Source organism: Choloepus didactylus, chromosome 23 (genome assembly GCF_015220235.1).
Source record: "Choloepus didactylus isolate mChoDid1 chromosome 23, mChoDid1.pri, whole genome shotgun sequence".
NCBI lineage: Eukaryota > Metazoa > Chordata > Mammalia > Pilosa > Megalonychidae > Choloepus > Choloepus didactylus.
Window position 1 is genome coordinate 9,764,178 of NC_051329.1, and position 26,038 is coordinate 9,790,215.

Here is a 26,038-nt window from a genome sequence, read left to right on the forward strand (position 1 = left end):
GATAAGGAAAACCTAAACTGTGTGCTCACACCAGGACCCCTGGTTCATCCTGCTTATCTGAACTCCAAGTCAGATAATGGCCTTATGCCACTATTTCTCAATTTACCAATTTTTGATATTTGCTTTTGACTTCCTCCGATCACAGATGAGGATTTCATGTGCTTAATCCACTCCCTACCGCTCTTTCCCAACCATCCGATCAAGCGATACCATATTTCAGCTTCTTTATTGTTACTTTGGGAACTTTTCGAGCAACGCTTGTCACTTTCTTCCTTGTTCCAGCACTGTGGCCTGTCTTCCAACTCCTGACTTAGTTAGACGAGGCTCTGAGTACCGTCCCCTTTACTTTGAACTTTTTTTTTTTTTTTTTGCATTTTTTCCTATTTTTGATGCCTGCACCTTTGCTTTTACTTTACAAAGGCTGATGATTTCCACTCTGAATTCTGTTAACTAAACCTAGATCCTTACGTCCTTGCAGTCTGTGACAGAAGAAACGTTTTGACCATTGGCCTTGAACTTGTGACCTTTCAGGTATCACACCTGGCAGAGTCTTGCTCTCCTTGACTCTGGCTTCCTTTCCCAGCCCTGACCTCCTTTTACATCTCTGGTGCTCCCATGTGTGGAGGAGGTGAGGCTGGTGTTTGTGTCCATTTTATGGAGTCAGAAAACTGAGCCCCAGGGAGTGACAGCCTCACCTGGGAGCTGAGGTTGCCGAGACCCCCCACCACCACCTGGGTGACTCCTGACACCCACCCTGGACGGGGGCCTGTGATGGAGGGAGGGGGTTCACGGGAAGTCCAGGCAGCTGTTCAGAGCCCTTGGGAGCATTAGCTACTCACCTCGTCGTCCCATCTGCAGCCACCCTCTGCCGGGGAAGGTCTCTCGGTCCCTGACCCTTGGGCTGTTTGTGTCTCCTCCAGGTCGCCCCCCACCCCGAGGCACCCGGCTGGCCCAGGGGGGCTGCATCCAGCCCAGGGGCCCCATTGAACAGGTGTACCAGGAAATCGCCATCCTCAAGAAGCTGGACCACCCCAACGTGGTGAAGCTGGTGGAGGTGAGCGGGCCCACGAGAGCAGGGCCACAGCAAGGGCTTCTTGCAGGGCTGGGAGCATTTATTGCCCCAGGCACTGGTGTGCCCACTATTCCAGGGAATCCTCACCCCCTCCCTGAGACTGTTTTATTCCCCCCATTTTACAGACGAAGGAATTGGGGCTCAGAGGGATGCCGTGGCTTGCCCTTGACCCATTTCTGTCTGTCTTTGGAGCCGGTTCTCTTTCTACTCCACATATGTGCGTCCAGTAAACAGAAACAGGAACCCCACCAAAAGCCTCGTTCAGACTTTCAGAAAAGATCTCTGACATGTTGCAAAGGCAGGGCAGCATTTGGCAGCAGTGGGTTTTCCTGCTTATCCAGATGCCGAGTAGAGGCTCCCTAGAGGCCTGGGAGCGCTAATATTTGTTCCATTCATTCAAACAACATTTACCAGGTCCTCCTATGCACGAGGCAAACTCTATGGGCTGGGAATATTCCGGTGGACCAGACAGACAGAGGCTGTAATTGAATTTTTGAATAATTGAATAATTGAAATTGAATCGAGCTAGGGTTCCACGAGCCCGAGCCTGGTCCTACTGCTTTGGGGCCATTCCTGCCTCAATAGGATGTTCCTACCAAACTTGACCACGCGAGAGGGGTGCGCAGTGGTTACAAGTCTAGCTCCTGGAGTCGGCCCTGGGATGGACTGTGGCCCAAGCATGGGACCAAGCTGTCATTTGTCCGAGTCTCTCTTCCCTCTTTTGTGAAACAGGGTTGTCACTGTCCTAACTGGGTGAGGCCCATATGAGATCACAAGGGGTCCGCGTGTAAAGTGCTTGGTGGGGTGAGTAGGCTGTCAGGATGGTGTCCTCGGTCTGCTGAGCATCGTGGAGAGGGGGCCCAGGGTGTGGGAAGATGGGATTCCTTGGGGTGCCTAGGGTGAGCTCAGGCTTGTTTGCCAAATCTCTTAACCCCATAACTGGGTTCTCCCTACCCCATATTCTGGAATCGGCTAATAAAGTCATTTGGTCCTACGGTGCCCCCAGCCTGGGCTGGGCAGCTCGGCCCCAGTGGTTCACATCAAAACCGGGCTCCACAAGGCTGCGTTGTTGTCATTATTACTTTCTCTTGTTTGCTGAACAGTCCCAAAGCATCGACCCGGGCCACGTACTCTTGCAAGTGCCTCACGTACACGATCTCATTTCATCCTCACCACAAGCTAATGAAGGAGGCACTACTACTGTTCCCATTTTTCAGATGAAGAAGACTGAGGCACAGAGAGGTTAAGTAACTAGTGCCAAGGCCTTACAGCTCATACGAGGTGCAGCCTGGATTTGCTCTGGCAGCATCAGCATCACCTGGGAACTTGTTACAAGTACCAATTCTGGGGTCCCACACTAGGCCTGTGGAATCCCACCCGGGGTGGGTGGGAGCCGTGGGCAGGCAGCGGTCTGTGCTTTCATGAGCCTCCAGGCAATTCTGATTCAGGCCAGAGTTTGAGAAACTTTACTCAAGACCAAGGGTCAGACACCTTTTTCCGGAAAGGGACAGATTATAAATATTTTAGGCATTACTGCTCACAGCTATGCAACCCTGACATTGCAGCAGCCAGGGATATTACCTAAATAAAATGGGCGTGGCTGCATTCCAATAACACGTTTTTATAAGAACAAGGTGAGGGTGGGAGCAGATTTGGCTCTCAGGCTATAGTTTGTCGTCCCTGCTCTAGATCAGCAGTGCTCATACTTTTTGGTGCCAGGAGTCCTTTACACTCTTAAAAATTATTGACGACCCCAAATTGTTTTGTTTATGTGGGTTACATTTATTATTTTTTTAAATCAATTTATTAGTATCATTATTTACCATATTTGAAATTTCAAAAATACTTACTAGTTCATTTTAAAACAAAAAGCCTATTAAACATTAACATAATGTATTTTTATGAAAAATAACTATTTTCCAAAACAAAAAATTTAGGGAGAAGAGTTTTACATTTTTGTAACTAAAAAAAAAAAAATGTTTGGCTTAATAGAAGACAGCTGGATTCTCATAATGGTTTCTGCATTTAACTTGTTATGATGTCATGCATTATGCAGTTTCTAAAAACTTCTTGTATACTGGTAGAGAATGAGAGTGAAAAAGGCAAATGTTTGTTGTAGTATGAGAGTGGAAATAGTTTTGACCTTGTGGATTCCCTGAAAGGGTCTCAGGGACCCCCAGGCATCCCCAGATCAGGCTCAGAAAACCTTTGGTCCAGATGACTGGGACATGGAGGCAGCGAGTGCTTTACTGGAAGCCAGAGGGCCTCGGCGGATGGAGGGGGAGCGGCCCGCTCAGCCTGAAGCGCTGGGGAAGGCTCTCAGAAACAGTGATGTTTGAGATGGGCCTGGAAGTTCCCTGAATGGAGAAGATGGGGAGGGACACTCGAAGGGAGGGAACAGTGAGTGTGAAGGGTTCGAGGCCTCCACCTGGGGGAGGGATCCCTACCTTGGGTAAGTGTCAGGTTTGCAGCCACACCTTGTCTGGAGCCTGCCGGGTACAGAACTCGGGGTGGGCAAGGCCCTGGGTCAGCTCTGGGCTGGCTGCCCTGGGCCTCCTTCTATGGCCCCTGGTCCCAATGGATTTCGGGGGGCTGTGGAAGGGGCACATGGTGGGGGAAAAGGTGGGAAGGACCATTAGCCAAGGAGCCTGCCTCTGCCTCCTTCCAAAGGAGAGCGATGATGGCGGCAGGCCGTCTCCGTCTGTCTCCAGAGTTTCGCAATCTCCATGTCCTGATGCTGGAGTCGCCATCTTGGAGGAAGCTCAAGGGCGCTTGCTTAGTGAGAGGTTCCAAGGGGCCCCGGTGGGCTCCCCCCTGCCTTGTGGCACCTGGCCTTTACCTGACAATGCTCAGCAGACCCTTCCTTTGTATCTCCTGTGGCCCAGCCCTGGGCAGGTACCACTGAGGGATCCAACATGGATATGACCTGGTGCTGCCCTTTGGAGGGAAGGAGAAGGTTGGAGATAATGATAAGATCACAGCAGGAAGGCATGAGAGGAGAGGAAGATCCGTGGGGGATCCACAGAGACAGAGGGCATTTCCTGCTGGGACGGGATGGGGTGTGGGGAGGGTCTTCAAGGAGGAATCACTTCACCCCAGATAGGATTTGAATTTTCACCTTAAGGACAGGAGGATTCCTACTCAAGCTGAGACATTTCCTTGGGGAGAGATTTGCCCCTTCCATTTGTAACCTTTCTGGGTGTTATGGATCTTTGAGGATTGGGGCCAGGAGGGGCTTATTTTCTACAAGGCCATTGGGATCCCAAACTCTGGGTAATTTCCTTGTCCCCTTCAGAACTTGGAGAAACAGTGGAAAGTGCAGCCCTTTGTGGGCAAACACAGTGGCATAGAGGCTACTTCCCCCAGCTCATCCATTTTTCTCTCTTCCTTGCTCCTCCATCTCTGGCCTGTCCGCGTGTTGGTGCACACAGGTGCTGGATGACCCCAATGAGGACCACCTGTACATGGGTAAGAGAGCCCCCTCCCACCTCCACCCCTGCCAAAGCAGCAGCCCCTTCCCTGTACCCCCCACCAAGCACACTGTCCCCTCCCCTGGTCCTACCGGCCACCCCGCGAGCCCTGCAGAAGCCCACAGCCCCTGTTGGAAGCAGGATGCAGAAGGGAGTTCTTGCTGGAACTCTCTTTGTCTGGATCTCCTATTCATTCATTTGCAAATATTTACTGATATTTGCCTGGTATCATGCTGGGCACTGAGGATGCACCGGTGAGCCAGGGATGAGGCCCTGCTCCTAGGAAGACCTTCCAGTCGGGGAAGACAGGCAGTGTGTTTATTTCCTGGAGTTGCCATGGCAAAGGGCCACAAACTGGGTGGCTTACGACAACAGGAATCGGTTTCCCCACAGTTCTGGAGGCCAAGGTCCAAGATCAGGGTTTGGGCAGGGCTGTGCTTCTTCCGGGGCTCGAGGGGAGGGCCCTGCCTGGCCTCTTCCGGCTTCCACCTGGGGATGAGGTTGGAGGGTCTGACTCTGCAGGGCCTGGGAGGCCACACGGGGTGTGCGGAGATGTGGGGGGCATCCAAGGGTCTGGGCCCATGGACTCAGGTCCATCCTCAGCAGCTGCATCCTTTACAGATGGCGAGGATGTGGGCCGCTCTCAGCAGCCCTCAGCCTTGGTGCTGATGAGGGAAGGAAGGGCAGGGCCATTTCACAACTGGACAAGCAGACTGTCCATTGGGCCCAGCGTGCCTGAGGACACACGTCCTGATGACGTTTGACTTGGGCGGGCATCAAGACGAGCCTGGGGTCCCCAGAGGGCACAGATGACAGCAGGGAGGGGATCCAGGAGACAACGGGGGTGGGCAAGGCCAATCTCAGCAAGGATGCAGAAGTGTCTTCTGGGTGGAACATGAAGGTGATCCTTTGCTGCACCGGGCGTGATTGATCATAAAGTAATGGATCTGGTTTGCAAATGCAGCCTAGAACTTGACTTCCTCTAAGGTAGTCACTATGATTCCAGGGATGCTGGTGGATCTGCCAGTGCTTAGGACAGTTTCCATCCCCCCGACCCGGGTTTTTATTATGAAACATCTTAAGCCAACAAAGAAGTCAACAGAACAGCACAATGAATACCTCTAGGCCTCCCCGGATCCAACAACAGTTATTAGCATCTGTCGTATGGACTTTATGAATTTACCTCCCCATCCATGCCTCTCTCTCTAGTTTTTTTCACTCCTCAAAGATTTTGTTTTATCATAAGTTTTTTCCACTCCGTATTTTATGCTGAACCATTTGAAAGTAAAGTAACAGACCCCTTGACTCTTCAACCCCTGGATACTTTGGAGTGCATCTCTTAATAATAAGAATATTCTCCTACATAACCACAATGTCACCATCACACTTAAAAAACAATACCAATTCCTTAAAAGCATCTAGTGTCCAGTCCATATTTCAAATTTTAGGACTTTAAAAACTTCCTTTAGAGACAATTTAGAAGCTATACAATAAACCACACTAGATCTGTTATTTTCAAGAATTCTGAGAGTAACTGATGCTCATTATAAAAATGTGAACATTAAAGAGTTGCGGCATTTCTCACACTGTGCTCCCACCACCAGCACTTGAAGTAGGTCAGATGATTTTAGGTGGTGCCTGGAGATACGACTAAAAATTACTTTTAGATTTAATTTAACATGTAACATGTACAGAGAAAACCATAACCAGTACACTAAACTCATGCTTTTGTTGATATGATTACTTAAGACAAGGCTAAACATTTTTTAAATGAATCCATTTAAAGGAAAACATCATGTAAATTATAGTTTAAGTGGTATATAGATATGGCCAGATTATCATTGTGGTAGGCAAAGGAGTGAAATTTGAAGGGAAACAGCAGAAATCACAAAATGTCAAAACTTGTTTTTGACCAGAATGGCTTCTGTAGCATAATTCACTCACTTGGGGCTTTGGACCTGACTCTGAATGGCTTTAGGACCTTCCCTCCCTCCTCCCCTCCCTCCCCCTTCCTCCCCTCCCCCCCCTTCCTCCCCTCCCCCTCCCCTCCCTCCGCCCTCCCCCTCCCTCCTTCCTCCCTCCCCTCCCCCCTCCCTCCTCCCTCCCCTCCCCTCCCTCCCTTCCTCCCTCCCTTCCTAGTTGTGGGCTGTTTCTGAGAAGGTTGTTTCTTCATTCCACACATATTACACTTTGTCAAGCCTACTTCTAGTGGACAAAACTCAAGACTGCCTGCCCCCCAGGCCCTTTGACATACTACCCGGGAGAGACAGACAAACCCAGGCCTGAGGGTATATGTGTAGACCAGGGAGCCAGGGATTCTGCTGGAGGACTGAGCGGCTCAGGAAGTCCCGCAGGGGTGACATTTGCACAGGACAGGGGGGCAGATGGCCGATGGCAGTTGGCACCACCGTAAAGCATTTGGCTTTTACTCAGAGAGAGTTGGGGACCGTTGGCTGGCTCTGAGCAGAGAGGAAGGACATGGTTATAAAAAGAATGTGGCTCAAGCCAACCCCCCAAGAGCCGTTTCCCAAACTTTTGAGCCCAGGCAGCTTCACGGACTCCTTGAGGCAACAGTTAGAAGGAGCCGTGCTAATTTTCAGTCTGTGACTCCAGTAGTTTTGGAAATTCAGACATGGTCATCGTTTACCATCCAGCCACAGCTCAGGCGTGACGAGGACAAGCAGGTTAAATGTGGGGCCGGGGAACTAGGTATCAGGAGGGATACTGCAGCGGCAAGCCCGACTCTCGGAAGGTAGAAAACACCCTCTTTGTTTCTAGAACGTAAAAAGTTCCCACCCAGCCCCAAGACTGACTGAACTGTTTGTGACTGAAAACAGATGGGCCAGCTTCCCTCGTGTGGACTGATTTATGGCGCTGGGTGGGTGGTAGGAAAGGGCAGAAGCCCACAAAGCAGCTTAAGTCATCCAGGTGGGAGATGCCCGAGCTGAGGAGCCAGCCCTCGGCTGTCTGTGAAAGCCTCCCTTCCCTTCAGCCCTGATACCTTTTCTTCTAAACACACCCCGAAGCAAAGGCCTGGGTGTCCTGTTTGCCCTGCTGGTTGATGAATTTTCCTTTTGCCTGAGGAGCCCCCTCAGCCCTTGTAGAACTTGCTTCTAACCCTTTGGTTTCTACCACACACTCACCTCAGTGAGGGTAGATGATTCCCAAATAACAGACAACTCTAAAGTCATTCTCTGGTGGAGTTTGAAATTCAGTGTGCTATTTTTTCACCTGTTAACATACAGCTTCATAGTCTCAGTTAGGTCTGTCCCAGCAGAAAAAAATTGAGTGCCCATTATCTCAGACTTGGTGGCAGCAGTGGCGGTGGTGTGGGAGGCGTTTTCCATAAGTGTAGGGCTGAGAATAAGCTGGCATTTTGTGAAGTGCTGGGTCACAGAGCGTCTGGTTAGGGTCGGGTGAGGAACTCCCACCCCCACCTCTCGCTCCAAGTCTTGGTTTGGATTGAGACTCATGGGAGAGGGTCAGAGGGCAGCTGAGCAGGAGGGTCAAGGTGGACCCCTGTTATCCACCAGTGCTCGGTTTATCGTCTAGCACAGCCTGGTGGTTTGGAGAATATGGAAGGGGTGGTGGAAACCTTTCTGTTCCTTGGACTGAAACATCTCTAGGGTCAGAAGACCCCTGTCACTATTTCTTTGGGCCTCAGTAAATAGATACTGGGGTTGTGCCCCCTTAGACCTGTTCATTGGCACAGGTGGCTTAGGACCTGGGGATGACCAGAGGACACTGTTTAGCGTCAGACACAGGGTCTGGACCCACCGAGGTCTGAGCGGGAGAAGGTGTCTCCAGCCATTCCCACCCATCTCGTCAAAGGCTCATTGACCATTTCGAGGACTGGACATCAAGCCGGGCTGGAGGCTCAGGGACATCAGACATCTTTTGTCCTCTGTCTCCTGATGGGAACTTAGCCGAGCAAGACCTGTGGGCAGCTTTGGCTCCGTGGACTTTTCCACTCTGAGCCCCAAATATTAGTTCTTGTGCTTCTGGGTGTTTCTAGAGGCAGGTGGGAGGTGGGGAGGACGGGGAGGAAGATGAATTTCCAGTTTCCCCCTGTAACAGTTTGCCCCCTTCTCTTCCCTTACAGTGTTCGAACTGGTCAACCAAGGGTGAGTATCTCCCCCTGGCAGACGGGTGTGGGGCCGGGCACTTCTCGGGCTGCACAGCTGAGCCAGGCATCACTGGGCTCGTCTGGGGAGAGGGCGAGGGCCGAGGGTCCCTGATCTGATTTTCACTGGGTGCCCCTTTCAGGCCTGTGATGGAAGTGCCCACCCTCAAACCGCTCTCAGAAGACCAGGCCCGATTCTACTTCCAGGACCTGATCAAAGGCATCGAGTACTGTAAGCAGACCCTGCGGGAGGGCTCTCACCCATGGGGGGCTGGCATTCCGAGGTGGTGGGTGGGTGGGACCAGATTAGCTGAGATACAGAGTCACAAACAGCTGCAGGGCGCCACTGGGTCGGTGAGCAGAAACACAAAAAATAGTAACCATGGCAATGGTGACCATTTATCCAGCACTTTCTCTGTGCACCGGGCATGGTTAGGGGCTCTACCTGCATCGTCTCTTATTCCTCCCAACAACCCTGTAACAGGGTCCAGTGAACCTCCTTAAACTTCAGTCTCCTCGTCTGTGAAATGAGGATGAAGAATCTCTTGCAGAACTAAAATAAGCCAGTATACTTCAGTAGTTCTGACTGGCAGGTGCCCTTTCTGTTTCTGGTTGTTACTTGACTCTCACCCCTGCCTACCACATAGGGTTGCTGTGGGGTTTAAATGGGATAAATGTGATGCATTTAACATAGGGCTGGGCCCTGGCCTGGGCGCTCAGTAAAGGGAGCCAGTGCCGTAATTATTACCGATGTCATCATCTTCACCATCGTCACCAGAGAAATGGCACCTGGGCCTTCCAGACCATGGGACTGACCTCTGACATTGGCTAATGTCCAGGCAGGAACAGCTACCCAAGTCCCCAATTCTGCTCTGCTGTTCACATTTCAGATCCTGCTCTGGTCCTTGTTGGTTGGGTGAGCAGGTTAAATGTTGGCCATTGGTAAATGAAGATATGTTTGACTGTCCTAAGTCTTGAGGCTCCTAGCTTGGCTCCAGGCTCAACAAAATCTTTCCAAGCACTGAACCTGTGACTTGGACTACAGCAGACTAATTGCTATGGCAGTTTGAGGATGGGCAAGGAACTTCCCTAAAGACACCCTTATCCCGGTTTCTTTCTGAGCACGTGGGTGCCCAGCCAGTTTGGGAGGGGAAGGCTGGACGGGCCCCCAGGCCGTGGGAGACACAGTGCCTGAGGTGCTCCAGGCTGTGTCTCTGGACTGGGCAGGCCACGTGGAGATCCTTACAAGGGTTCCCTGCCTTTCCTCTCCCCCACGCCCAGTGCATTATCAGAAGATCATCCACCGGGACATCAAACCTTCCAACCTCCTGGTAGGAGAAGACGGGCACATCAAGATCGCGGACTTTGGCGTGAGCAACGAGTTCAAAGGCAGCGACGCCCTCCTCTCGAACACCGTGGGCACACCCGCCTTCATGGCACCCGAGTCCCTCTCGGAGACCCGGAAGATCTTCTCTGGGAAGGTACCCAGGCAGGTGGGGCGGGAATGGGGCTCAGACCTCCTGACATGCCGAGTTCTGCCTGGGTGAGGGTCCTCTTGGTTGTAAGTGGCAAAATTCCAACTCAGACTGGCTAAAGCAGTGGCTCCATTGGCTCGTGTAACTGAGCAGTGGGGTACGGTTGGCTTTGGGCTTGGCTAGAAACAGGGACTCAGACAGGAATTGGTCTCTCTCCATCTCCTAGCTCCGGTGTCCTGTGCTGGTTTCACCCGCGGGTTGCTCAGTCACCAGCAGCTGAGGCTACTTCCTATCAGTTCACCAACCTCAGCTAAAATCAAAAGTCTCCCTTTTGCCCTCAGATCATCTGAATTTTAATTTCTATCAGAATAAAAACAGTTAACATTTACTCTGTGAAATATGCTAGGGACTTGTTTCACATAGATTATTTTATATAATCCATTCAACAACGCCAAGATTAGGAACTATTATTATCTTCATTTTACAAGAAAGGGAACCAAGGAAGAGAGAATCTAATTTGTTCAAGTTCGCACAGCTGGTAATGGTGATGGCAGGAGGGAATCAAGGCCATAAGCCTATAGAGCTTGTGCTCTTCACCATTGTGTACGCTTCTGCACCAAACATAAGCAATAAGTGTTTTGGAGGCCATCAGTGCCCCAGAGCTTATCTCAAATTCTTTAAAATAAAGTTCAAGACAGATATTTTACCAATAATTTGCAGAGAAGAGTAATGCTGTTGTCTTATTTTAAAATCCATGACAATAAAATTTACTTCCCCCCCAAAAAAACAACAACAACAAAAATCCCAGGATCCGCTTTCATTGGCCCAGCACAGGTCACGTTCACATCCGTGAGCCAATCACTATGGCTGGGGGATGTGGTACTCTCATTGGCCAGGCCTCGGTCATGTGCCCACCCCCTAAGTCAGGGGGCAGGGCAGGTCAGTCCCGCCCTAATGCACTGAGAGTCAAGAAGAGAAAACTAGAGGATTGGATGCAGGGCAGGCAAAGGCAATAGATGTCCTTCATTATCTCTTTTCCTCCCTCACACTAAGCTCTTCTTCTTGCAGGCCTTGGATGTTTGGGCCATGGGTGTGACGCTGTACTGCTTTGTCTTTGGCCAGGTAACAGGGTGGGGTGTTCTGTCTCATGGGTGCTGGTGGGTGGCCCCCTGGATTAGAGCTGACTACCCATAGTCAGCCACCCTTGCACAGAGACAGTGCTTATTCATTTAAGTTATGTCATCTCGTTTCCGTAGCTGATTTGAATGTGGGAAAGGATGCCTTTCCAAATGCATATAACTGTATATGAGGATGATCATATCTGTGGCAAAAATTAAGGATTGACAGAGGCTCTAAGGTTTGTAAATAGCTGATGGATTTAGGGCAAGGATGGCAAATGCAGCGCCTGCTCCTATGCTGAGCCCAGGACAGACATCACTAATCAAATGCTACACTCTTTCCTGCTGAGCCTGATAACGCTTCAGTGTTCTTGACAGAGTTGTCCTGGAAGCTGTTGTCAGAGGGATAGAATTAGAATGGCAGTTAAAATCATTTTGGCATGACTGATTTAGGGAGTGCTCTTTTGTCTTTCTTCTTGTTTTTTTTATTGTTGTTGTTTTGAAATCCTTGATATTTAGGGGCTTCTATCTCTATAAAGTTCAGCCAATTACTTGAGCAATAAAAGTGTGGGTTTTCCCTCTCATGAGCTTACGCACCTATTGAGGAAAGCTTCAGAAACTGGTCCCATGAGGAAGGAGAGGAGTTATAAAAGCACTCTGCTTCCCCCAACCCCCAAATTTGATTAGAACATATTCAATCACGAGCAAAGTTGAAAGTATTGTGTGGTAAACACTCATGTTTCCACCACGTAGATCTGAACCATTAACATTTTACTACACTTGTTTTATCATATCTGTCCATCTGTCCATCCTTCTACCCTTATTTTTTATGCATTTCAGAGTAAGTTGCTGACATCTCTACACTTCCTTGCAGATGCTTCAGAATGTATATCATTAGCTAGAGTTCAACATTTGTTTGTGGTTCTTTGTTTTCTGGTTGGTTTGTTTCTTTTACTTTTGAGGTAAATTTTACATATAACAAAATGTACAACTTTTAATTGTATGATTCAATGAATTCTATCAAATAGATACCCCTGTGCAACCCAAATCCCCATCTCAAGTCACTGTGTTTTTAATTGATTTCCCTTGGGTAGGAGTGGACCTGATGGCTTTCTGCAACCTCTTACAGCCCTCTGACTGTCCCATGTAAAGGTTCTTTTTTAAAAAAATTTTGGTAAAATATACATAAAATTTACTATTTTAAATGTAATGTTCAGTATCATTTAGTTCATTCACAACACTGTATAACTATCACTGCTATCTATCGCCAGAACAAAAAGTCTGTACCCATTAGTAATAACTCCCCGTTCTCCCTGTCTCCCCCTAGTCCCTGGTAACTGGTAATCTACTCTCAGTCTCTGTTGAATTTGCTTATTCTAGATATTTCATGTAAGTGGAATCATACAGTATTTGTTCCTTTTCACTTAGCACCATCTTGAAGTGTGTATCTGTACTTAATTCCTATTTATGCCTGAATAATAGTCCATTGAATGGATATACTACATTTTGTTTATCTGTTTATCTGTTAATGGACACTTGGATTTTTTTCTACCTTTTGGCTATTGTGAATAATGCTGCCGTGAACACTGGTAGTAAACTTTCATTTTCCATCACACATAACTGAGCTCCTGCAGGGTGACAGGCCCTCTGCTCGATGGGTGCATCGATTTGTCATCAATTTGTCACCTGGGAGGTGGTGGAAATAATAGTCTTCAGAGCTGGCGCATCTAGGTGCACTTCCCAGCTTTGACTTCCCTGCTTCCTCTTTGTCCAGGATACGTCACCTTTCTGAGCTTGTTTTCTCTTCCGTAAAATAATTAGAATAATTATCTCCTAGGAATTCCAAGAGGATTTACAGAAATAACTGAGGGACTCACTAATTCAACAATTATTTATGGAGCCCCTACTTTGTGCTAGATTATCCAGGCACTGGGGAGTCAAAGTTAGCAAGGCAGACAAAAACCCCTGCCCTCTCAGGACTGGGGGAGTTAAACAGTAAACAAGGGATATATGTAAAATATGCAAACATATAACCCTGGGGACTTGTGCAGTGATGTGAAATAGCATGGTGGGGCAGGGGTACACAGGAGGGGCTCCCTGGGAAGATGGACTTTGGGCAGATATCTTAGTAAAGGGAGCTGTTCACGCAGGAAAGATGTTCCAGGCACAGAGAACTAAATGAAATGTTAGTCCTGAAAACCTCAAGCTAGGGCCTGGCACAGGCTAAGCTGCTGCTACCACGACTTCTATATTCTTGGTATATTATGGTTCATCTAGCAGGTGGGTGAGAAGAGTTCTTGCTTTGGTATAAGTAGGTAAACTGCGGCCTGGCTACTGAGGAAGGCAGCAACGTGGGTGGAAAGGGCTGTCTGTAGCCACTGCCCTTCCCGGCCTTCTAGAACTTGGGGGAGAGGAGCTGCTCCCTCCCAACTCTGGGCGTGGGTGATTTATTTATTTCTCCGCTGCACCCACGAGGAGCGGCGCGGCAGCCACTGAGCCCTGCCCTGTCTCTGGCCTCTTCGCAGTGCCCGTTCATGGACGAGCGGATCATGTGTCTACACAGTAAGATCAAGAGTCAGGCCCTGGAGTTCCCGGACCAGTGAGTGTCGCGCGGCTGCCCCTCGTCGCCTCCCTCTCGGCCTGCGGGCCCGTCTCTCACCCCTGCCGTGCCCCCTCCCCCAGGCCCGACATAGCCGAGGACCTGAAGGACCTGATCACCCGCATGCTGGACAAGAACCCCGAGTCCCGGATCGTGGTGCCGGAGATCAAGGTACCGCCGCCTGCGCCTGCGCGCCGCGCCGCCTGCTGTTTGGCCCCGCCCCGGCCCCGCCCCCTCCGCCGCGCCCCGCCCCCTCCGCCGCGCCACGCCCCCCTCGCCCCTACCGCGCTGGCGGGCTGGGAGGGGTCACTGGGGATTGTGTGAACTGTGGGTGGGGAGGTGGGACCTGGGGCCGACGGCCAGGCCTGCGCTCCCGCAGATTGGCTTGGGCTGACAGCATCCGCTCTCCCCAGCCCGGGTCTGCGCTGCATTCCCAGAAGCGGGGGCTTCGCCCTGATCCCGCCCGCCACCACGGGCAGGGCGTCTGCCCCTTTGAGCAACTGCAGGGAGGGTGGGAGGACTTTAGTGAGCCAGGTGACACCCCCTCCCCCGAAATCCCCCACCCCCCTTGCAGGCAGCATTGTTAGGAGAGCGCACCACCCCACCCCCAGGGCACGTGCGCACAACTGGCCCTTTGGGAAATCTATAGGTTCGCTTCGGAGACGCACAGGCACCCAGCTAACTAGTCCTTGAAGGTGGCTTCGGGGAGGGGGGCAGCACAAAAGGTCAGGGAGTAACGGGTCAGTCCCCCGGGGTGGGGGGCGGGGCGCACCCTGCCAATGGCCCCCACCCCACCTCACCCCACCCCGAGAGATGAGTAAGAGGCCCCAGAGAGAAGTGGCAGAGGAGCGGTGGGTGCTCCGAGGGGACCGTGCCAGGCAGACGCCAAATCCCAGCCACCTCTGCTGGGACCTCGGACAGGAGGCAGAATCGGGTCCCGCGGGCGGTTGGGCCTCGTATTTCCCTCCCATTCTCTGTCGCTCGCCTTTCTCCACGTTTCCACGCATCTCTCTGCCTCGCCCCCACCCGGCTGGCCCGCGCTCTGCCCCCCGCACGCCCTCCTCCCCCTCGGCTCCCCCCGCTGCAGGGCCCTGTGTTGCTCTCCGTCCTCCCCCGGGAGCCGCCGCGCCGCCCCTCACCCCTCCTGTCGTTCGTTGAAGCTGCACCCTTGGGTCACGAGGCACGGGGCGGAGCCGCTGCCGTCCGAGGACGAGAACTGCACGCTGGTAGAGGTGACCGAAGAGGAGGTGGAGAACTCGGTCAAACACATTCCCAGCCTGGCGACCGTGGTAAGGCGGGAGGAACCACCTCCCAGAGCAGGGACAGAGAGCCTCAGGTGGGGGCGACAGAGAGCCTCAGGTGGGGGCAGGGCCGGGGACAGGCTCGGTGCCCAGGAAGCAGTGCCGGTCCTGGGAGCCGGGAGGTGGGCCTGGGTCTGCCCCAGAGCCCTCTCCAGCCTGGTCACCCATCAGGCCAGGAGGCCCTGCATCCAGCATTCCCAGTTCTATCTCCAGCCAGGTCCCAGTGCCACCAGAGAGAGAGGTAGCCCCTCTCCAAGGGTCCAGCTGCCCCTTCTGGAAATTCCAGGGTCTCCCTGCTTTCAAAGCATGGTGGGGGCAACAGGAGGAGGAGAAGGACCAGGGCAGGTTCCAGCGATGGGAGCTGAGATCTCCAAGTTGGGAGGGGGGTCACCACCTGGCTGTGTCTTTTATCTCCAGAGCAGAAGGCTTAGCATCCCTGCTGTGTGGACGGCCACCAGGGCTGGGGCAGGGCTCCCACATCATAAGCCTCAGAAGGTTCTTCCTGACCCCTGAGAATGGGATAGTGCTTAGGAGTCCCTGGACCCCTTTTATGACCTAGGTTTGGGTCCTGACCCCGGCAGGAGTCAGAATGTGAAGTCCTTTGGGCCCAACCTTGAGGACTCTGGGAATCAGCTGCTTGCCCAGGAGCTTCAGAGGTCTGGGGTCCGTGCCACAGTCCTGGGGACAGACCCAGCTGGCTTCCCCGCCACGGCCACCTCAGAAGGCACAGGGTGTGGCCAGTCGCCTTTGGTGGGCTGGGGGTGGGGGGTGACATTGCTGCTACAGCTGCAGAGATGCCAGTGTCCCTCCTGTAGACAGCCTTGGAGGAGCCCAAGTGCCGGCTCCCTCTCTTCCAGCTTCTCACCTCTCCCTCCTGCCTCCCCCTACACTTTCTCTTGCCTTCTTCCAAAACCTGAGCCCAGTGGGGTGGATGCTCATTCACCTCTTCCTCCTCCCCCCACCCTGAGGCCTCTGCATGACCTTTACTGTAAACTGCTCACCCACATCCACCCACCCTTCCTCATCTCCTCCACCCACTGCACCTACCTCCTGCTCCCCTGGTGGGGGGTGCTGTGCCAGCTGGTGCCAGACTCCTGGTGCCTGCCATGGGCTATTCTGTTCCAGCCTAGGTTGTAAGCCTTGGGGAGGGGCAGGCAGGGGCAGCCGTTCCCGTCCACATCAGTCCCCTCCCACCCACCTCTCTCCCCAGCAACAGCTGCAAGTTCTTGGGAGAACTCAGCTGACCCTTGAGGTTGGGAGTAGTCACTCATGATTCAGGAAACACTTCTTCTCAGGCCCGGGCTGGGAGCAGGGTTCAGCCATCATGGAGACACAGACACTGACCAGACAACTGCACAAGAAAATGTACAGTGCAGTAAAGGGCCCTGCTGCAGGGGCTTGCCCCCGATGAGAGTGTTGGAGAAAGCGTCCTGGAAGAAGAGGCCGTTAGCACTGAGAAGTTGGCTGGTGTGAAGCAGGCCGGGAGAGTCGCTGGTGGGGAAGGGGAGTGTTCCCTGCAGAGGGGTTAGCGGGACAGTCGGTATCTGGTGGAGGAAACTGGGTCTGCAAGACGCTTCAAGAAAGGCAGTGGAGGCAGGGCAAGGCAGGTGGCTGGAGGGTGGCATGAGCCTGGGAAGAGCAGGAGCCAGGCCACAGGTCTTGAGGTCATAGCAAAGCTGTAACTTGATCCCAAGAGCTGTGGGAATACCTGCAGGGTTTTAATCAGGGGAGCGTCCTGATCAGAGTGGCCTTGAAGATCCCCCCGACTGCCACGACTGCCACGACTGCCACGACTGCCACGGTAGAGAATGGACAGTGGGGACCAGGGAGGAAGCAGGGAAACCAGGAGAAGGCGACTGCTGCTGTCCAAGAGGGTGGCAGCTGGTAGGGCAGGTGTGGGACAGTGATCCGAGTTGGGAGATAATCGTGTAGTTCAGGCATCATTCAGCAAATCCTCCTGGAGTTCCCACCATGTGCCAGGCACAGAGTTACGGAGATGAACAAGAGACAGGCCAGACCCCAGGGTTTCCAGCCTAATAAGAAAGATGGATGCAGAAAGGATTACCAGACTGTGTGACACCACAGCTGCAGATTGGTGCAGAGAGGGGCAAGAGCTGGGAGGCGTCACGGAGTAGTTGCTGTTTCTAGGGAGAGTTTGTTGGTGGGACAAGGCCAGAGGTGAGGAGCCAGTTGTGGCAGTCTCATCAGGGCTTGTGGCACCCGTAGAGGCTCCGAAGACAGAGGGGTTGGGTGTTCAAGAAGTACAGAGCATAGGCCTTGCCGGAGAGTGGCGAGCTGGAGAGCTAGAAAGTGCTCTCGCTTGCCTTGCCAAGGGCATGGCCTTCATTCTCTAAGCCAGTGTTTTCCAAACTTGTCATAGCAGCAAACCCTTAGATGTGAAACTCAGTTCATGAAACCGCTTGAAGAGGCACCACTGCCCAGCCTGAAGTGGGGCAGGGGCCAGACCTGCTTCCCAGTGACCCCTTGGGGGGTCTTGAGGCCACTCCTTGGAAACTTCCTTCCCAGGATACAGCAGCCCAGAGTGCCTCCAAGTGTGGTTGGTTCACACCCTTGCTCCAAAATCTCTTCTGGCCGGCAACAGGGTGACTTCCAAACTCCTATGGGTGATGGGTTCTAAGTCATTGTGTGAGGGGATGGTCCCAGGTGTCAGAAAGGGTGGGGGTGGATAGGTGGGGAGAGGTGGAAGAGAGAAGTGATGGAGGACTGTTACCTGGACCCAGAAGGATCCTCCGACTTGGGCAGAGTCATTGCCCACCCAAGCTGCAGACCAGTCGGCATTAGTGGGCAAGAGCCAGGGCACCAAAGCGTCCCCATTCCCAGATGTGGAAGGGCCTCCCGGACCTCTGAGCTCTCTCTCCCTTGCACCCCATCAGCCTGTGGAATGGCCACTCCAGGGGTCTTGGGATGTTTCCTCAACTCCTTAGACTTGGACAGATGTTTCTCCTCTTGGACTAAAATGCAGCTGCTCAAGAAATCAGAACTCGCCTGCTTTGCTGGTGGGAATGGAAAATGGTGCAGCTGCTTTGGAAAACAGTCCGGCAGTTCCTCAAAAAGCTAAACACAGAGTTGCCGTATGACCTGGCAATTCTACTTCCAGGTAGACACCTAAGAGAAATGAAAAAGATACTTGCACATGAATGCTCACAGCAGCACTCTTCACAATAGCCAAAAGGTAGAAACAACCCAAGTGTCCATCAGCAGATGACTGGATAAACAAAATGTGATAAACCCACACAATGGAATATTATTCAGCCATAAAAAGGAATGAAGTTCTGATTCATGCTAAAACATGGATGAACCTTGAAAACAGTATGCTGAGTAAAAGAAGCCAGACACAAAAGGACAAAAATTGTTTGATTCCATTTATATGAGATACCCAGAATAGGCAAATCTATAGACAGAAAGTAGACTGTGGTTGCCAGGGAGGGGCTGGGGTGGGGAATGACTACTAATGGGTCAAGCATTCATTCTGGAGTGATAAAAATCTCCTGGAACTAGATAGTGATGATGGTCGTACAACCTTGTGAATATACTAAAACCCACTGAATTGTACACTTGAAAAGGGTAGGTGGTGTGGCATGTGAACTATATCTCAGTAAAAACATTGCACCCCCACCCCCAGCAGTAGTTTGTTTCCTGTTGGGTGGTCATGGGTGGTTTTTCCCTGAAAATAAAGGCATGGCCCTGCAGAGGAGACAACTTGGGGGCGCCAGGAGGACGTCCAGCAATGGCCTAGTCTGAGTTGGGCAGCCCTGGGCTAGGCTAGGACAGCCTTGTGTTTCAGGCCGGAGAGTGTGCCAGGGAGCCGTGAATGGTTTTGGAGCAAGGAAGTGAGCCAAGCAGACCTGGTGACACTTTGGTGGCTGTGTCCTGAGTGGAGAGGCCCCTGCCCAATGTCCCTCCAAGGCCTGCCATCAGCCACGGGCCCTGGGGCTCGTGGGGCTGAAGGAGAGTGGAAAGGGGCCAGGGACTTTTTGGAGTGGCCTGAGGTGGGTGTTGCCTGGAATCTCCCCAAGTGGCCAAGGGGTCCTTAATCCACCCCCTCTCCTCTCCCTCTGCAGATTCTGGTGAAGACCATGATCCGAAAACGCTCCTTTGGGAACCCGTTTGAGGGCAGCCGGCGGGAGGAGCGCTCGTGGTCAGCGCCCGGAAGCCTGCTCAGGTGAGTGCCCACCTGCCTTGCTCCCGGGCCAGTGGGGAGCTAGCAGCTGAATTCAGGGCAGCCCTGCCCAGAACACGCTGACAGCTGCTGGCTATGGTTCTGCCCTGCCCCGGCCTCAGCTGCAGCTGACAGCAAATCCACACTGAAACATTACCTTTTGCAGGAGGACTTGCAATCTAACTGGGGGACTTTTAACAATCAGAAGGCATTTTTGTGGCCCCAGAAGCATGCGTGCTTGGTGGTGGGATTTTAGACCCTGTGATGGGTTAGCAAACAGTCTCACTTACAGGATCCCCCGTGTCTCGGAGGAGAGGTGACCCCTGCTTGTGAAGCTCACCTTGGCAACATCTCTGGGGTCTGAGTGCGTCTGGGGTGGGGGATGGGCATCCCATAGATCCCAAGTGCCCCTTCTCACTTCCCTTTTCCCTCCCCTCTGGTGATTCCAGCAAAAGGCCAACCAGGGAGTGTGAGCCCCTGTCTGAGCCCAAGGTAACGCCTGCCTGCCTGTGCCGTAGCCTCTGCCGGGGCCTGGGGGAGGGGGCAGCTGCAGAGCACGGGGCGTCCCCACCCAAGGCTGCTGCTCCTTCCAGCCCGGGCCTGCCGTGCCCAGGCTCGCCCAGGGCCTCCGGATCCAGGATCAGAACGAGGCGCCTCGAGGGGCTTTGACCTGTCGGCGGCCGTGCATGTGGGTGGGGGCCGCGGGTGCATGGCGCTCCACCCGGAATGCCTGGCGAGCTCACCCCCCTGGAAGAGCCGGCCTATACAGGCCGCCCCGACCCAGCCAGAGGTCGGATGTCCCTGGGGCTTCGTAACTCCACTGGTGTGCATGGAGCAGGCTTTGATGAGCAAATGAATGAATGAGCAAATGAAAGACATCTGTCTCTCCTGTTAAATGGTGAACTCCGGCAGGAACGGTATCTCCTGCACCTCCAGCTCTGCAGAAGGGCTGATGCCCATGACGGGGTTGGAGCTCTGTCAGGCAGCCCTGTGGCTGCCCCTCCTCCAGAGTCCTTGTGGTTAGAGGGGGATCGGGAATGCGGGCCCTGGGGCTCTCCAGTCAGGTTCTCCGGCATCCACCCTTCCTTCACTGATGTGTTGAGACCTGGGAAATAAGCCCACTTGCAACCCACTGTACATAGCTCCTCTGACTCCCGGAAAGGACCCGGAGCTTTTCCTTCTTGGTCAGCCATCCCTCTTCCAAACACTTCCAGGTCTGCGCTACCAGCACTTGGCAGAGGACAGAGCGAGAATTTTTGTCCGGGTTGAACAGGATGACAATATTTGTCAAACCCACTGCACCTCCTCCCCCTCCCCGAGCCCAGGCAGGGTCCTCAGGCTGGGGGCTCTTCCCACAAACCTGGGCTCAGCCTCTGTGTCTCAGAACTCCAGGCAGCCTTTTCTTTCTTTTTGTTTTTAACAGCTTCATTGAGGTATAATTTACATACCACGTAATTCACCCATTTTAAGGTGTATGATTCACTAGTTTTAATACATTCAGAGTTGTGTGTCTGTCAACACAATCAATGTTAGAAGATTTTCATTAGCCTAATAAACCCTGTACCTCTTAGCCATCACTCCTCCAATTCCCCACCACCACCACCACCACCAACTGACTTTCCGTTTAGAAACAGAAAAGATTTGCCTCTTCTGCACATTTCTTGGAAATGGAATCATGCAATATGTGGTCCTTTGTAATTGGCTCCTTTAATTTAGCATCATGTTTTCAAGGTTCATCATGTTGTAGCAAATATCAGTGCTTTGTTCCTTTATATGACTCAGTAGTGGTCCATGATATGGATGGACAGCATTTTGTTTAGCCATCATTTGATGGATACAGGATGTTTCCACTTTGGTGCTATTGTGAATGATGCTGCTGTGAACTGAGCATTTGTGTACAAGTGGCAGCTGTTTCTATTTGTTAGGAGCTGGCTTGTGAGATGAAAGTTATCTGCTGTCCATACCATCAGGGTCAGGGGCTTATATGGTAATCTAAGAGGGACACTTGTCTAGGGGTTACTTATGCCTTTGAAAGAATCCTTGCCCTGCAGTTAGCAGGGAGAGCTGGTCCATCGCAGCCTCAGAAGCCACCAGTCCCCACTGGGTGGACCCCCGACATCCAGTGGCCTTGCCTTAGGTTTGACCTCACCTGAGTGGAAGCTTAACAAGCTGGTTTTCATTCAGCCTTTCTATTCTCAAACTCAGATTTAGGGTTTGCCAAAACCAGGGCTGCCTTCCATCTGTGTGCAAGCCTGTAGCTTATTTCTTTTGTTTTAATTGCAGTGAGATCAAAATTCCAAGACGCCAGCAGACTGGGTTTACCAAATGGCCTCTTTATTCCCTTCATGTGCAGTCCCACCAACACCTGGAGATGACCTGCCCTTGCCCTCAGCCTGTAGTGGGATTCTTGGTAGTCTGAGTGGTCCAGGTCTCCAGAGCTCATCCAGTGCATGCAGGTGTTGACGGCTGGCACCTGCCGTCTGCAGTGAGACCCAGCGTCTCCGAGCAGGCAGTCATTAGGGCAGAAACCCAGGGCCCGACTGAAATCCAGTCCTCCCTGGGAGACTTGACTCCCTATTCTTTTGCAGAAACATAAGCCAGTGGGTGTGATTTTTAAACAAAGGAATGTACAGCCGTCATGCTTTGTCTTTCCTTGTGCGGGTGTTGAGTTTGCCTTCTGGAAAAGGGCACACAGATCTTTCTCTGGGAACCTTAGATAGCAGCTCCACGTCCATGTGGCACAGCTGCTTCCCTTGAGAAGGAGAAACCTTTGCATGCTGGTGACAAGGGGTTTCGGCCCTCCGTAGGGATTTTCCCTGAATAAGATTTTATCCGTGCAGCGGCTGTTGAGGGAGATGAGGACACTCCTCAGTCTGCTCTGATGCACCCACATCTCTTTCATCCTGGTTGGGTCTCTGGGCCAGGGGCGGTTCTCTTCCCAGCCCTTTCCTGAAGGCCTACTGTGGGTTCTGGGAGCTCCTGGAAAACATGTGTCACAGTTCCTGCCCTGCCAGACCTAAAGCGGAGGGAAAAACGAGGGACCTGAACAACTCAGAGGACAGGCCCGGAAGCGGGGCCTGCACTTGGGATGTAGGCAAGGATTTTAGGTGTTCTGTAGATTTGCATCGGTTTTTATAGTTCCTTGCTATTTTTGGCAAATGATACTGTTTTTCCATATACAGAGGGGATCAAAAGGCTCCTAGGAGCAATCTATTTAAGCAAGTAAAAAGGGAGGAGAGAATCGAAAAGAAAAAGTTAAGTCGATAATGCTGCAGGTGGCCCCGGGAACGGGGAACCCCTGGCTCCGCGGTGCCCATCCGTCATTTCTGGGAGTCCTAACCTTGGTTTTCTGTTCGCCAAGCAGGAAGCAAGGCAGCGAAGACAGCCTCCGGGGCCCCGACCCGCCCCCCGCGGGGGAGGAGGAAGTGCTCGTGTGAAAGCCGGTCCTGGAGCGGCAAGCTGGGGGGCCCGGGGCGCCCCCGCACGCGCGCAGCTGCCAGGGGACGCGATGGAGCCCGAGTAGCCGCCCGGAGCGGCCGCCTCGCATGCCACAGCCGCCTCCCGTCCAAGGGGCTGCCTCCGCGTTTCCGTAGCCGCATGCCCTGCGGAAACCCAGCACTTCGTAGAGCCTTGATTGTCAGCTCTGGTTGTTTTCTTTCCTTTGTCGTTTTAAAGGGGACAGAGAAAAAAAAAAAAAAAAAAAAAAGACTTGGCTCCATCACATCGACCTTGGCCGCTGGCTGGCAGAAAGGGAGGGCGTGAGGAGTTGCAGAGTCCGACCCACGTGCCTGGTGCAAGCCGCGTGCGAGGGCGCAATTGCTTTTTTAAACGTTTCGATGCCAAAAATCCTTCATCGTGAATTCAGAACCATGTCCAGGATACCAAGCCAACGTGCACGGGGTGAAAGTCATGACAAACTGGCAGAAAACTCTGCAGGTCTGAGGCTGCAGAGTCAATTAATGGCTGCATTTGAGAGGGAGAGAGAGAGGTGTGATTCCTGGTGCAAACCCCAAGGAGGCCCCTTCCAGAATGTGGGTGCCAGGAGTCGAGCAGGGGTAGCTGCAGGGAGCTCCGGTGCAATTTGTTCGTAAGGAGGACTTAAATTTTCTATGGGTAGAGTTGCAGTCGGGAAAACCATAAGGGCTTGTAGTTTCATTTATTGCTTCTCGAAGGGGATTTACCAACCCTGAAAGAGCATTCGCCTCGTGTGGCAGGGAAAATTTTGCCTAAAGGACTGCATGTGTTTCTCTTGTGATGGCTTGTCATAGTGAGCTTCTGGTTGGCTGAGCTGCAGCACATCTCTTGTTAAATTACAAAACTTCAGGGTGAAATCCTACACTTCCATGTACATTACATGGCTTAAGATTAAACAACAGAATGTTTTCAATTTTCTGATGATACTGAACTCTAGAGTAGTTCAACAATTATTTAGAGCTTCCAGGATCTATTTCACTGTTTCAGGCATGCGATCAGGGTGTAAGAGCCAGTGAAATCTATGCTTGTATATAACAGCTTAGCTTGTCTGCAACCTGTGTATTCAAGAGACTGCGGAGGTTTTATTTTCATCTTAAATACTAGCTGACTGTGGTAGTCAATGAAATACTCATCCAGTTTCTGGAGGGCCAGTTAGGATACTTCCTCTCCATAAGACACAAATGACCATCACTGGCAAGCTTTGTAAGGTTGCCCAAAACTTTGGGGCCGTCTTTTAGGGAAGGTTGTTGAAATCCAGGGCACTCCTCAGGGGTACCAGGGAACCAGGACTTGGTCCAGGAGATTCCCTTTGTAGCCAGAAGTCCAGAAAGAAGGTTTCCCTTTGTGATTTCTGATCAACGTGAAGAAATCTGATTGAGGTTCAAGTGTGACTTCAACTTGGGGGCAGGGGGTGGGGGGCTGGAAGGAGTGTGCCTTGAAAGAGTCAGTTTTGTGGAATCTGGTTTGGGGGAAATAGAGTGTCGGAAATTGGGCTCCAAAGGACACACTTTTCAGTAGTTTGCCTGTGATCAGCCTTTTTTACGGAGCCCTGAGTTTTCCATCCTTCAGTCTACCCACAGCCGCCCTGGGCAGTCTTGGCTTCCATAGATTTCTTAAGCTCTTGACTGTAGTTTAGCTGGACTTTTCTTGCTATCTTATAAGCAGTATGGAATTAGAGGATGCTGGTTTGGAAGAGTAAAGGACCCTAGGTCTGATGGAGGCCTGCATCTTGCCCACTCGCTTTCTCTTGGTGACGTAGCACCTCCTCTTGCCCTCTTGCTTTCTTCTACATTTATGGGGAAAGGCCTGGAGAGCTCCACCCCTTCTGTGAGCAGATGGGGTTTGGTTAGTTTGCAATAAGCACCTTGTAATGGTCACAGTCTCTGGGTACCCTTCTGTTCGTGTGGGCTCTGCCCATGCAGGGCTTCTGTGCAAGCCCCATCGGGCAATGCCTTTTCTCTCGTCCACAGATTTCCCCTGTGGACTACCAGTGATCATCTGGATGGGTGGCTCGGGGAGGCCCATGTAATTTTTTTTTAAACAAAGAAACACCAAAGAAAGCTGTGGAAAGAAACTACTCCCAAGGAAAGTATAAGCAGAAGCAACTAAAATACTAAGCATTAAGTTCTCACTCTTAGAGTATAAACATAGTTTTAAAAGCCAGCCAGGTGAGGAAAATGGGGAAGCTGTGATGAACGGCTTTTTTGGGTGAGCTAAAAGGACACCCATCAGTTTCTTGTGCTGCTGGCATATCTGTGGGATCAGTTTGGAATAAGCAACCTGTGGCCTACACCCAAGGCCTCCGGGAAGGACCCCGGGTCTGATGGAAGCACAAGTCCCCGTCCCCTGCTTCCCCCAGCCCTTTTCCGCATCCCCTCTGGACCCTGCAGGCTGGCCGCTGGCTCCCGTTAGGCCTTCTCCAGCCCCACCGTTGGCACTTGGGGTCAGAGAGGCGTCTCCCCACCGTTCTGGCCTTTCATGAGTGAGGGCTCCCATCCTCAAAGCCGTTCCTGGAAGAAGGAGGAGAGCACATGTGCATTTCGATAAACTGGCTTGCCTTTTGGCTCTCACCCATCTTTCAGAAGTGAGCTTCACGTTGCCGAGTGGAAGAACCATGACCTCCACTTGCTTCCAAGGTGCTAGGGAAGGTTCCAAGGTCTTCAGTTCCCATCTTCTCTCCAGCTTTATGGGCCGAGCTTGGTGGGACCGCTGACTTCTATGTGAGTGATTTAGTGTCCGGCACTGATGTTTTATTCCTGACCCTTTCTACTATGCATTTTCCTTTTATCAGGTGTATAAAGTTAAATACTGTGTATTTATCACTTACAAGTACGTGGACTTAAGAGAAAATAAGCCTTTGGTGTTTTTTCCACAGATGTTTAAGCTTCTCTGTAAACTGAAATAAACAGACAGCAAAATGGTGCAAACCTAGGCCTCCGGGATCTTTTGTTGGCTGGTGGTTTATTCAAGTCAGTGCTCGCTAGGCTGTCTGTCATTAGGTCTGTTTTCCTTCATGTTGACAGCACAATCAAATGCCCAGGTTGGGGCCGATGTGTTCAACCAGTCCCTAATTTGGAACATGAGCTAGTACTTGGCTTCTTATGGGTTCCCAGACCCATGGGGGCTGGTTAAAAAGACAGAGTCCCAGGCCCTGCCCCAGATCTCCAGAACCAGAATCTGCCCTTTAACAACATCCCCAAGTGACTGGGGCGCCTCTGCATGTTGA

The 26,038-nt window shown here is 52.0% G+C and overlaps 1 protein-coding gene across 7 annotated transcripts in view; it reads left to right on the forward strand.

Moving 5' to 3' along the window:
* Positions 1–25,739, forward strand: part of CAMKK2 (calcium/calmodulin dependent protein kinase kinase 2) — a 49,065-nt gene extending 23,326 nt beyond the window's left edge. For 2 of the 7 annotated variants that reach the window (XM_037816940.1, XM_037816941.1), the window contains exons 6-17: positions 921–1,054; positions 4,504–4,540; positions 8,645–8,666; positions 8,809–8,897; positions 9,947–10,146; positions 11,209–11,262; positions 13,784–13,857; positions 13,941–14,028; positions 15,018–15,146; positions 19,241–19,341; positions 19,788–19,830; positions 22,700–25,739. In XM_037816940.1, the coding sequence (XP_037672868.1) occupies positions 921–1,054; positions 4,504–4,540; positions 8,645–8,666; positions 8,809–8,897; positions 9,947–10,146; positions 11,209–11,262; positions 13,784–13,857; positions 13,941–14,028; positions 15,018–15,146; positions 19,241–19,341; positions 19,788–19,830; positions 22,700–22,861 (1,133 nt within the window). In that variant the 3' untranslated portion in view covers positions 22,862–25,739. The remainder of the gene's footprint in view (positions 1–920; positions 1,055–4,503; positions 4,541–8,644; positions 8,667–8,808; positions 8,898–9,946; positions 10,147–11,208; positions 11,263–13,783; positions 13,858–13,940; positions 14,029–15,017; positions 15,147–19,240; positions 19,342–19,787; positions 19,831–22,699) is intronic. The other 5 variants (XM_037816942.1, XM_037816944.1, XM_037816943.1 and 2 more) reach the window with 5 other exon arrangements.
* Positions 25,740–26,038: the final 299 nt, after the last annotated feature.